This window comes from Oncorhynchus gorbuscha, linkage group LG01 (assembly GCF_021184085.1).
Source record: "Oncorhynchus gorbuscha isolate QuinsamMale2020 ecotype Even-year linkage group LG01, OgorEven_v1.0, whole genome shotgun sequence".
NCBI classification, from domain to species: Eukaryota; Metazoa; Chordata; class Actinopteri; order Salmoniformes; family Salmonidae; genus Oncorhynchus; species Oncorhynchus gorbuscha.
In genome coordinates, this window is record NC_060173.1 from 47370969 (window position 1) to 47383819 (window position 12851).

The 12851-nt window shown below is 41.0% G+C and overlaps 1 protein-coding gene across 2 annotated transcripts in view; it reads left to right on the forward strand.

The window, feature by feature from the left end:
• LOC124009412 (RNA-binding Raly-like protein) overlaps positions 1–3717 on the forward strand; it is an 81577-nt gene extending 77860 nt beyond the window's left edge. Inside the window, exons 5-8 of one of the 2 annotated variants that reach the window (XM_046321330.1) lie at positions 16–129; positions 2001–2140; positions 3068–3115; positions 3277–3717. In XM_046321330.1, the coding sequence (XP_046177286.1) occupies positions 16–129; positions 2001–2140; positions 3068–3106 (293 nt within the window). In that variant the 3' untranslated portion in view covers positions 3107–3115; positions 3277–3717. Of the gene's footprint in view, positions 1–15; positions 130–2000; positions 2141–3067; positions 3135–3276 lie in introns of both variants that reach the window. The other variant, XM_046321257.1, reaches the window with a different exon arrangement.
• The last annotated feature ends 9134 nt before the right edge of the window (positions 3718–12851 follow it).

Here is a 12851-nt window from a genome sequence, read left to right on the forward strand (position 1 = left end):
TCTCTCCCTCTACAGTGAAGCTGGCAGAGCTGTTGGCCATAAAGAGTGAGTTGACTCTGATCAAGGTGCAAATTGATGGACTGCTGGACAGTGTGGAAAAGATGGACAGACGGAGAAAAGATCACTCAGGTAGAAGGGTTGGAGCCTGGACTGGAGAATTTATTTCATATTATAAACTTGATGTTTCGAGCCCTGAATAATGATTGGCTGACAGCCGTGGTTTATCAGACCGTATACCATGGTATGACAAAACATTTATTTTTACTGCTCTAATTACATTGGTAACCCGTTTATAATAGCAATAAGGCACATCAGGGGTTTGTGATATATGGCCAATATAGCACGGCTAAGGGCTGTATCCAGGCACTCCTGGCTGCGTCGTGAATAAGAACAGCCCTATTGGCCATATACCACAACCCATCGTTCCTTATTGCTTAACTATCTCGTCATTAGGAGCTTAACTTACAGAATTTCCCCTGCTAACATTACATTGTTTTGTAATCCTCTTCAGAGTCTATGATAATGAGAGATAACACGTGGAGGGGAAAATGACTATTCATTGATTAAAGTAAAGAACTACTTAACATGGCCAAAATTATGTGGACGTTGAACATCTCATTCCAAAATCATGGGCATTATTATGGAGTTGGTCCCCCTCTGCTGGTATTACAGCCTCCACTCTTCTGGGAGGGCTTTCCAATAGATGTTGGAACTGCTGGGACTTGCTTCCATTCAGCCACAAGGGCATTAGTGCGGTTGGGCACGGACGTTGGGCGATTAGGCCTGGCTCGCAGTCGGCATTCCAATTAATCGAAAAAAGGTGTTCAGTGGGGTGGGGTGTAGGTCAGGGCTATGGGCAGTCGAGTCAAGTTCTTCCAGACAAACCATTTCTGTATGGACCTCGTTTTTGTCACGCTAAACTGTTGCATCAAAGCACAGACTTGACTAGAATGTCATTGTATACTGTAACATTACCATTTCCCTTCACTGGAATTAAGGGGCCTAGCCCTAACCATGAAAAACAGCCCTAGACCATTATTCCTCCTCCACCAAGCTTTACAGTTGGAACTATGCATTCGGGCAGGTAGCCCAGATTCGTTCATCGGATTGCCAGATGAGGAAGCGTGATTCATCACTCCAGACAATGCGTTTCCACTGCTTCAGAGTCCAATGGCGGCGAGCTTTACACCCCTCGAGCTGACAATTGGCAATGCGCATGGTGATTTTAGGCTTATGTGCGGCTGCTCGGCAATGGAACCCCATTTCATGAAGCCCCCGACAAACAGTTATTGTGCTGATGTTGCTTCCAGAGGCAGTTTGGAACTCAGTAGTGAGTGTTGCAACCGAGGACAGACAATTTTTAAAAAATATGTGCTTCAGCACTCAGTGGTCCCATTCTGTGAGCTTGTGTGGCCTACCACTTTGGGGCTGTTGTTGCTCCTAGATGTTTCCACTTCACAATAACAGCACTTCCAGTTGCCCAGGGCAGCTCTAGCTGACATGTTTGTAAAGGTGGTGGCCTTTGATGGGGCCATGTTGAAAGTCACTAAGCGCTTCCGTACATTCCATTCTACTGCCACTGTTTGTCTATGGACATTGCATGGCTGTGTGTAAGATTTTATACACCTGTCAGCAACCGATGTGATTGAAATAAGCAAATCCACTAATTTGAAGGGGTGTCCACATATTTTTGTCCATGTAGTGTATTGTCATCCGATTATTGTGGGCCCATTATGACTACTATCTATTATCATTTGGGGCATCTTGCATCAGTGAGCACTGCATCAACAGAAAATGTAAAAAATGTGCAATGCCTAGAAGGTAACTGTCGGCAGGCTTTGTTGTGCACAGGACTGGGACGTTGGCTACCGCTGACAAAGAAAGCAGTTCAAAAACACAGTTAAAGCAAAATTCTATGGACTATATTCCACAGAGAGTTACACTGAAAACTATCATGCTCAACAATTGTGAAAACAACTGTGTGCGTGTGTCTGGTCCAGATTCACCACTGACCGGGGAGGGCAGTGTGTCGGACTCAGTGAGCAGTCTGGACGACTCCCCTGTCAGCCTTCACCACAGACAGAGAGAGAGCCCAGAGCCAGGAGAGGCCAGCGATGATTACCACCAGCACCACTACAGGGTAAACACAAAACTCTTCCTCCTCCTACTGGTGATTGCTCATTCCTGCACCTCAGCAATGTTATATTACTGTTTGGTTCGTGAGTGAACGTTTTACATTATCATAGATTTTCATTATTTGTTCTGAAAGTGCATATCTTCCACATGTTGTGGAATGGGCATGCAGATCACTGTAGCATTGGCTGTCACAGTTGCAATAGTTCTGGAAAAGTGTGTGTGTGTGTGTGTGTGTGTGTGTGTGTGTGTGTGTGTGTGTGTGTGTGTGCGTGCGTGCGTGCGTGCGTGCGTGCGTGCGTGCGTGCGTGCGTGCGTGCGTGCGTGCGTGTGCGTGTGTGCGTGCCATAGAACAAAGAGAGTGAGATATGGGGAGATGATAATTGATTAACTATTGTTCTCAGATTTTGGGACTCGTACATACATTACATTCTTTGCGCCCATCTCTTCAAAAGAAAAGTAATTATCTACAATTACAGCCAAGTGTCTCCCTACCTGGCTGACACAATAAGTGTTCTGCCTCCGTACCACTGTTCATTATCTATACCAGGCTGTGTGGGCTGAGCGGTAGGTGTGTTCACCAGGCAGGGGAGCCATTGTTTCTCTGACAGTTGAGGGGGAAAGGGGGAGGAAGATGGAAGGAATGAATAGAGACAAGTGTTTACCAGTCAACCACAATACAGTATCCCAAATCTGTCCTAATGGCAAGGAGTAATAACACTTCCTAGGATTGCCAGGGAGTGTCACTCATCCCTCCTAAACTTGGTTAAACAGATGCACAGATAGAGAGTTACAGTCACAGTGAAATCTGGTAACTGTCAGATAAATGTTTTTGTGATCTGTGAATGTGATGGTTTCTGTGATGGTGAGCAAATGTATCATAGTGTGTTTCACGTCAGCATATAAAGTCTCACTCGCTCTTGTGATTTCTCAGATACATAACCATCATTCTGATCTGGAAGATAACATGTGAGGAGATCAGGTATACATGGCTAATAAAGGTGATCTGTCAGGATTATAGCACTCAACATGATTGTTTGCATGTGGATTCTGTTACATTTCAGTGTGTAATTACATGTTAATAAGAGTGTTAGTAAGTATTGGTTCATTCTCAACTATCATTATCACTTTTACTCTCTCCAGACTCAATGAACCCAATGACAGCAGCACAGCGACATGGAGAGGGATTCAAGTGAAGAGGAGTGATCATCTCTGATCACAGTCAACATGGACAGAACCCTCAAATACACTGTACCTTACAAAGTTGGATATTCAGTGAATCTTTTCTTTTGATGAGTAAGAAATATTTCCCTGGTTACCCTCAGTTCCTTTCCCACAGTAAGCTTCTGTCCACCTTTGTGTCTCCAGCTCCCCTTTGTAACAGGTTCCTACAGACTTATGGACTCAACAAAATATGGCAGCTTTAAAAAGAAATGTGTAGTCTCTTGAAGAATGGGTCTGACAACTGATATGCATCACACAGACAGACACACCCACATTTATACAACTACAGTTGAAGTTTGAAGTTTACATACACTTAGGTTGGAGTCATTAAACTTGTTTTTCAACCACTTCACAAATTTCTTGTTAACAAACTATAGTTTTGGCAAGTCAGTTAGGACATCTACTTTGTGCATGACACAAGTAATTGTTTCCAACAATTATTTACAAACATATTATTTCACTTATAATTCACTGTATCACAATTCCAGTGGATCAGAAGTTTACATACACTAACTTGACTGTGCCTTTAAACAGCTGGGAATATTCCAGAAAATTATGTCATGGCTTCAAAAGCTTCGGATAGGCTAATTGACATTATTTGAGTCAATTGGAGGTATACCTGTGGATGTATTTCAAGGCCTACCTTCAAACTCAGTGCCTCTTTGCTTGACATCACTGGAAAATCAAAAGAAATCAGCCAAGACCTCAGAAAACAAATTGTAGACATTCATAAGTCTGGCTCATCCTTGGTATCAATTTCTAAACGCCTGAAGGTACCACGTTCATCTGTACAAACAATAGTACGCAAGTATAAACACCATGGGACCACGCAGCCGTCATACCGCTCAGGAAGGAGACGCATTCTGTCTCCAAGAGTTGAACGTACTTTGGTGTGAAAAGTGCAAATCAATCCCAGAACAACAGCAAAGAACCTTGTGAAGATGCTGGAGGAAACAGGTACAAAAGTATCTATATCCACAGTAAACCGAGTCCAATATCGACATAACCTGAAAGGCTGCTCCGCAAGGAAGAGGCCACTGCTCCAAAGCCACCATAAAAATTCCAGACTACGGTTTGCAAATGCACATGGGGACAAAGATCGTACTTTTGGAGAAATGTCCTCTGATCTGATGAAGCAAAAGTCGAACTGTTTGGTCATAATGATCATCGTTATGTTTGGAGGAAAAAGGGGGAGGCTTGCAAGCCGAAGAACACCATCCTAACCGTGAAGCACGGGATGGAAGCATCATGTTGTGGGGGTGCTTTGCTGCAGGACGGGTTGGTGCACTTCACAAAATAGATGGCTTCATGAGGAAGGGAATTTATGTGGATATATTGAAGGAACATCTCAAGACATCAGTCAGGAAATCAAATCTTGGTTGCAAATGGGTCTTCCAAATGGACAATGACCCCAAGCATACTTCCAAAGTTGTGGCAAAATGGCTTAAGGACAACAAAGTCAAGGTATTGGAGTGGCCATCACAAAGCCCTGACCTCAATCCCATAGAACATTTGTGGGCAGAACTGAAAAAGTGTGTGCGCGAAAGGAGGCCTACAAACCTGACTCAGTTACACCAGCTCTGTCAGGAGGAGTTGGACAAAATTCACCCAACTTATTGTGGGAATCTTGTGGAAGGCTAGCCAAACGTTTGACCCAAGTGAAACTATTTAAAGGCAATGCTACCAAATACTAATTGAGTGTATGTAAACGTCTGACCCACTGGGAATGTGATGAAAGAAATAAAATCTGAAATAAATAATTCACTCTACTATTATTCTGACATTTCACATTCATTAAAAAAGTGGTGATCCTAACTGACCTAAAACAGGGAATTTTTACAAGGATTGAATGTCAGGAATGGTGAAAAACTGAGTTTAAATGTATTTGGCTAAGGTGTATGTAGATTTCCGACTTCAACTGTACATTCGTAATGTTGTACTGCCACTTAATGTATTCAGATCACCACAGATGAGGAATATGTAATTAATCAATTGATATAAATAGCCATTTGAGATTGACCAGGCATCGACAACAATATTAGGCATCTAAACTCCCTGTGTGTTCTCCTCTACTTTGCATATTTGTCTCTACCGACTTCCCATAGCTTCCACATTAGTACTGTCAGTAGCTAGGTTTCCATCCAAATGGAGTCAGATATTTATGCAAATATTCTAAAATCGGCATAAAGAAAATATGCACATTTTCCCACTAGTGGTGTGTTTTCATTCCACCAAACTGACTTGTTGTGGATAAAAGAAAAGTGAGTGATGACATAGTGCACATCCAAATAACTTGTGTGGTTAAATTCCCATGTACCGAAAAAAAAACCACGCTAAATAGGTTTCCTTCGCATTTTCAACTCTACTGACGGTTGGGTCATGAAATACAGTATGTTACGTCATCGCGAATGTGCCCACTCTGGTATTGGCACGTGCACTCTAGCCAACAGCTATACTGTTACATACATGATGAGATTATTATGGACTAAAGAGCGAGATTATTTATATTTGTCAAATGGCAGCCAAACATAGATCATCATATCACTAGGATAAGACTCTCCAATATGTATTGGATAGGACTATCATGTGTTGTCATTATCAGTAGCTAGGTTTCCATCCAATTGGCAACAGATTTTCATGCGAATATTCTAAAATCCGCATAAAAACAATGTGCGCATTTTCCCAACACGTGTTTCCATCAAATGTACTTGTTGCGGATAAACGACTGTGCGTGATGACATAGAGCAAATAAAAATAACATTTGCGGTTAAATCCCCTTGTACCGAATAAAAAAATACACGTCAAATGCATTTCTTTCGCATTTTCAACTGTACTGATGGTTTTCCCACAACCAATGTTGGGTTATATAGCGGTGTATCTGCGCGCGGTTGGCTAGGGCTCGTGTAACATGATGAGATTATTATGGATTAAGGAGCGATATTGTTTTTCAAACGGCAGTCAAGCGTCGATGATCATGTCACCAGAATAATAACCTCGATATTTATTGGAGCATTAAACTCATCACCTTGCACTTTCACAACCCTGTTCAATTCACCATCATTTATAAACTGCATGCTTTCCCGACGAGTTGTAGCGGGAGGACCACACCACAAACCATCGTGTGACTCCAAGTTTACTTCAATATGAGGGTTATTATATCAATACTTGCGCCTAAAAGCGTTTCCACCGACATTTCCCGCAAAATGAATTTTACCGAAACAAAAAGATCCTGTATTTTGTTTTGTAGACATTTGGAAAGTTTACCAACACTTGTTCTGTTTCCATTGTGCCTGTCATACAATTTCTTTTCAGACGTACTTTACTTGCATAGAAAGGTTGGATGGAAACCTTATTGACTTGAGGAGGAATTTGTTGATTGCGTTATTCTGGGGACAATTTCGGCATCAAACTATTTTCTTTACCCCAGGAGGTGCTTCAATGCCACAACTAAAAACTATTATTTATTGTAAATACTCATAGCAATTGCCATTGAAAAATACTACAGGGTTGTTCCACGAAATGAGTGCCTTTTGCTTCCCTTTGATATTTGAAGTAGAAATTGTGCACAAATATTGCATTTTAAAAGCCTCTTAAATGAAGTGCCATTGAATATAGACCACATTGGATTTCAATACATTTGATTTTTAATATGAATAAAATACTTGCTAAAGTGCCAAAAGTCAGCACTTTGACATCTCTCTCTGTGCATCCTCTGTGACCTCAAGGAAAATGTTAACCCTCTTCTTAACCCCAACATTTCTCCAGGATTTCATCATCATTGTAAAGCCCTAGTTATTTTGTTGCTTTGACCAAGTCATTTCTGAAGATTATGTATTTATTTAATATGATTAGTGATACATTTTAAGGTAAAGAAAAACCCTGTCCCTCATTTTAAGGTCAACCCTGTTATGTAAACTGAACACTATTTTAGTATGCTGAAACTATTCCTTAAAAAAAAAATCTTTCAAAAGAGACATTAAACTTTGAACAGTCAAATCAGGTGAGCTCGTTCTACTATTTTTTTTGACATTTTCTGATGTTTTGTGGTGGAGAACTGAGTGGGTAAAGCATAAGATGTTGCCCAAAGACAGGCTAGAAATTATTTTAACAATTTCGATGTTTTTAGTGAAGCTTGCATTCAATTGCCTCTCCTTGTTGCACACACCAAGCTTCTATTCCCCCTGTCACAAGGGGATTCATGTCTGCTTTAAGTTGTCAACCGTGTTACTTTATTTGGCACTTAATAGGCATGCAATTACTGTAGTCATTTCTTTTTTACCTCTTGAGATGGGAACATTTTGTTTTATGTTAAGTTGAACATGTGCTCTTTGTGACAGAAGGTAAAAATTTAGTGAAATAAAATGTTTTTATCCCCAGCGTGTTTAACTATTCAAAAGGCACCTAATTGGTGGAACGACCTTACTGTATAATGTTGTACTGTATTTTAAACCATGGCTATTTGAAAACAACTGTTAAAATAAGTATATTTCACTTTCTTTATGACCAGCAAGAAAATAAATCCAGACTATTTACTCTGGAAAAAATAAAGTTGAAGATGTGATGGTTTTTCATAGATTCCCAGTATATTATTATATTAAGCATTTGCGTTTACTTTGCATTATTATATATGTTTCATGAAGTCTCGTGGTTTTTTGTGTTTATAAAATACTGAATGTAAACTATACATTGGTGACAGTAGTAAAGGTATGACTATTTTCGTATAACTGAGTATGCATATTTATTTAACATACATTTTAGTAGCCTAAGCCTAGAAATGTGGTGGCTTATTGTTTGGCAGTGTTCTCTGTACTCAGTTCAATAATTTACCTGACTTGTAAACAATTAGTAATTATGATATTATTTTCTTTATTTTTTATCTGTGGACTATTCTAATTTGATTGTCTATTTTATATTGTCTTGTTATGGGCAATTAAGTCGGCCAGGCAACCACAATAAACACTGTATCAACCATGTGGCTAAACTTTGTCAATGTTGACAAGATACGCATAGACCAAGGGCTCTATTCCATCCCGTATAGGACATTTAAAGAAATGTCCTATTGAGCGGTCGGCTCTGCAGCGTTAACTGTGAATGCAGTCTCTATTAACGAGAGAACATTGCTTTTATTACATTTCCATCACAATGTAACGATGCATTTCCACGATACAGATTGAATAGAGCCCCTAGTTTATTTTCTAAATAGGCCTGGTCATCCTTTGGCACCGGACATTTGTTTGCGCACAGGTCTTGTAAAGTAGTCTACTTAAGTATAAATACGTTAAAAGTAGACTCCTACTTAAGTCGTTTTTTTGCGGTATCTGTGCTTTACTTTACTATGTATATCGTTGAGAACCTTTACTCCACTACATTCCTAAAGAAAATAATGTACTTTTTACACCATACATTTTTCTTAACACTCAAAGGTACTCATTACATTTTGAATGCTTAGCAGCACAGGAAATGGTCCAATTCACGCACCTTATCAAGAGACCGTCCCTGGTCATCCCTATTCCCTCCGATCTGGCGGACTCACTAAACACAAATGCTTAATTTGTCAATTGTGTTGTAGTGTGCCCCTGTCTATCTGTAAATAAAAAATAAATACATAAATCGTGCCATCTGGTTTGCTTAATATAAGGAATTTCAAATGCTTTATACTTGTACTTTTGATACTTAATAAGTAGACTATATTTTAGCAATTGCATTTTGATACTTACGTATATTTAAAACCAAATACTTTTAGACTTTTACTGAAGTAGTATTTTACTGGGTGAATTTCAGGTTTACTTGAGTCATTTTCTATTAAGGTATCTTTACTTTTACTCAAGTAAGACAATTGTGTACTTTTCCCAGCACTGTTTGCTCATAGTCAATCCAAAGTGAGTTGCCCTTGCAAAGAACGAAAGTGAACTATTTTGTCATGTTTGAAACAACTGCACGATCAGGTAAGTGATGAGAACTAAATAAACTTTAGATTCATATACTGGCATAAAACAACAAGTTATCGACATCAAATCAAATCTAAATGTATGTGTCACATGCGCCGAATACAACAGTGAAATGCTTACTTACAAGCCCTTAACCAACAACGCAGTTTTAAGAAAAAATAAATGTTAAGTAAAACATAATTAAAAATAATTAAAGAGCAGCAGTAGAATAACAGTATCGAGGCAATATACAAGGGGTACCCGTACAGGATCAATGTGCGGTGGCACAGGTTAGTCGAGGTAATTGCTCGCAAAACACCAGTCTCAATGTCAACAGTGAAGAGGTGACTCAGGGATGCTGGCCTTCTATGCAGAAGTGCAAAGAAAAAGCCTGGCCAATAAACTGGCCAATAAAATAAAAGATTAATATGGGCAAAAGAACACAACACTGGACAGAGGAACTCTGCCTAGAAGGTCAGCATCCATCTCCTCTTCACAGTTAATGTTGAGACTGGTGTTTTGCGGGTACTATTTAATGAACCTGCAAGTTGAGGACTTGTGAGGCATCTGTTTCTCAAACTAGACTCTAATGTAGGTGTCCTCTTGCTCAGTTGTGCACCGGGGCCTCCCATTCCTCTTTCTATTCAGGTTAGAGCAAGTTTACGCTGTTCTGTGAAGGGAGTAGTACACAGCGTTGTATGAGATCTTCAGTTTCTTGGCAATTTCTCGCATGGAATAGCTATCATTTCTCAGAACAAGAATAGACTGACGAGTTTCAGAAGAAAGTGCTTCGTTTCTGGCCATTTTGAGCCTGTAATCGAACCCACAAATGCTGATGCTCCATATACTCAACTAGTCTAAAGAAGGGCAGTTTTATTGCTTCTTTAATCAGGACAACAGTTTTCAGCTGTGCTAACATAATTGCAAAATGGTTTTCTAATGATCAATTAGTCTTTTAAAATTATAAACTTGGATTAGCTAACACAACATGCCATTGGAACACAGGAGTGATGGTTGCTGATAATGGGCCTCTGTACACCTATGTAGATATTTCATAAAACATCTGCCGTTTCCAGCTACAATAGTCATTTACAACATTAACCATGTCTGCACTGGATTTCTGATCAACTCAATGTTATTTTAATGGACAGAAAATGTGCCTTTCTTTCAAAAACAAGGACATTTCTAAGTGACCCCAAACTTTTGCACCGTAGTGTATATAAAGTGTAATATTGATTGTCGAATGAGTGTATATGTGTGTGTGTATGTCTGTGTGGTTGTGTGCATGAGTGATTGCATGTGTGCTAAGGTGCAGAAAAGCTTAGCAGGTGGTCAGTCCAGCTCAAGTGTTCGGCAGTCTGATGGCTTGTAGATAGAAACAGTCTCTTAGCCTGTTGGTATCAGACCTCATGCCCCAATACCATCTGCCTGATGGTAAGTGAGAGAACAGCTCGTGGCTAGGGTGTGTGGGGTCTTGATGATGCTGCGTTCCTTCCTCAGGCACTGTTTTGAGTAGATGCCCTGGATGGTTGGGAGCACGGTCCCAGTGGTGTACTGGGACGTCTTCACCACTCACTGAAGGGCCTTGCAGTTGTTGATGTAGCAAGTCTCGTACCAGGCCGTGATGCAACCGGTCTGGACGCTCTCGATGGTACAGCAGTGATATTTGGAGAGGACTCGGTGTGGCATGCCAAATTTCTTCAGCCAATGTAAGAAGTAGAGAAGCTGTTGAGCCCTCTTGACAACAGTGGTAGTATTGTTGTTCCATGACAAGCCCTTGGTGATGTGGATGCCGTGGAACTTAACATTTGACATGTTTTTTTGTGTATTTGAATCATTTAGCAGACACTCTCATCCAGAGCAACTTACAGTAGTGAGCTCATACATTTTCATATTTGTTCGTACTCGTCCCCTGTCGGAATCGAACTCACAACCCTGGCGTTGCAGGTGCCACGCTCTACCAAGTGAGCCTAATGGGACCAACTCTACTGCAGTTACGCTGTTGTGGATCAGGGCATTTTCCCTCCACTGCTTCCTGAAGTCAACAACCAACTCCTTTGTTTTGCTGACGCTGAGGGACAGGTTGTTGTCATAACATCACAATGCCAGTTCACTTACCTCTTCCCTATAGGCTGACTCGTTGTTGATGGTTATCAGGCCTACAACCGTGGTGTTGTCAGTAAACTTCATTATGGAGTTGGTGTCATGTAAATCCACACAATTGTTGGTGAACAGGGAGTACAGCATAGGACTGAAGACACACCCCTGTGGGGCCCCTGTGTTAGGAGTCAATGTGGAGGAGGTGTTGTTGCCAAACTGCACATACTGTGGTCTGCCTGTCAGTAAGTCCAGGATCCAGTTGCAGAGAGTGGTGTCCAGGCCCAGGGTTCTGAGCTTGGTGTCGAGCTTGGAGGGAACAATAGTGTTGAATGCTGAACTGTAGTCAAATCAAATCAAATCAAATATATTTATATAGCCCTTCGTACATCAGCTGATATCTCAAATTGCTGTACAGAAACCCAGCCTAAAACCCCAAACAGCAAGCAATGCAGGTGTAGAAGCACGGTGGCTAGGAAAAACTCCCTAGAAAGGCCAAAACCTAGGAAGAAACCTAAAGAGGAACCAGGCTATGTGGGGTGGCCAGTCCTCTTCTGGCTGTGCCGGGTGGAGATTATAACAGAACATGGCCAAGATGTTCAAATGTTCATAAATGACCAGCATGGTCGAATAATAATAAGGCAGAACAGTTGAAACTGGAGCAGCAGCACAGTCAGGTGGACTGGGGACAGCAAGGAGTCATCATGTCAGGTTGTCCTGGGGCACGGTCCTTGGGCTCAGGTCCTCCGAGAGAGAGAAAGAAAGAGAGAATTAGAGAGAGCATATGTGGGGTGGCCAGTCCTCTTCTGGCTGTGCCGGGTGGAGATTATAACAGAACATGGCCAAGATGTTCAAATGTTCATAAATGACCAGCATGGTCAAATAATAGTAAGGCAGAACAGTTGAAACTGGAGCGGCAGCATGGCCAGGTGGACTGGGGACAGCAAGGAGTCATCATGTCAGGTAGTCCTGGGGCATGGTCCTAGGGCTCAGGTCCTCCGAGAGAGAGAAAGAAAGAAGGAGAGAATTAGAGAACGCACACTTAGATTCACACAGGACACAGAATAGGACAGGAGAAGTACTCCAGATATAATAAACTGACCCTAGCCCCCCGACACAAACTACTGCAGCATAAATACTGGAGGCTGAGACAGGAGGGGTCAGGAGACACTGTGGCCCCATCCGAGGACACCCCCGGACAGGGCCAAACAGTCAACAGTATTCTTACATAGGTATTGTCGTAATTCTTCTTGGATCACTAAGATTAGGATCTGTTTTAATCTATTTCATAATTATTTTTATGTTTATTGATCAGATATGCATTTTAGCACAATTTCCTCAACTACCAGCGGGAGAAAAAGTTAAAAACAAATCAATTTCTATTATGTTTTAACATTGCCCACCTAATTAAAAGGCCTGAGATAAACATAACACTGAAAACCAATATATTTCAAATACATTTTGTTGATT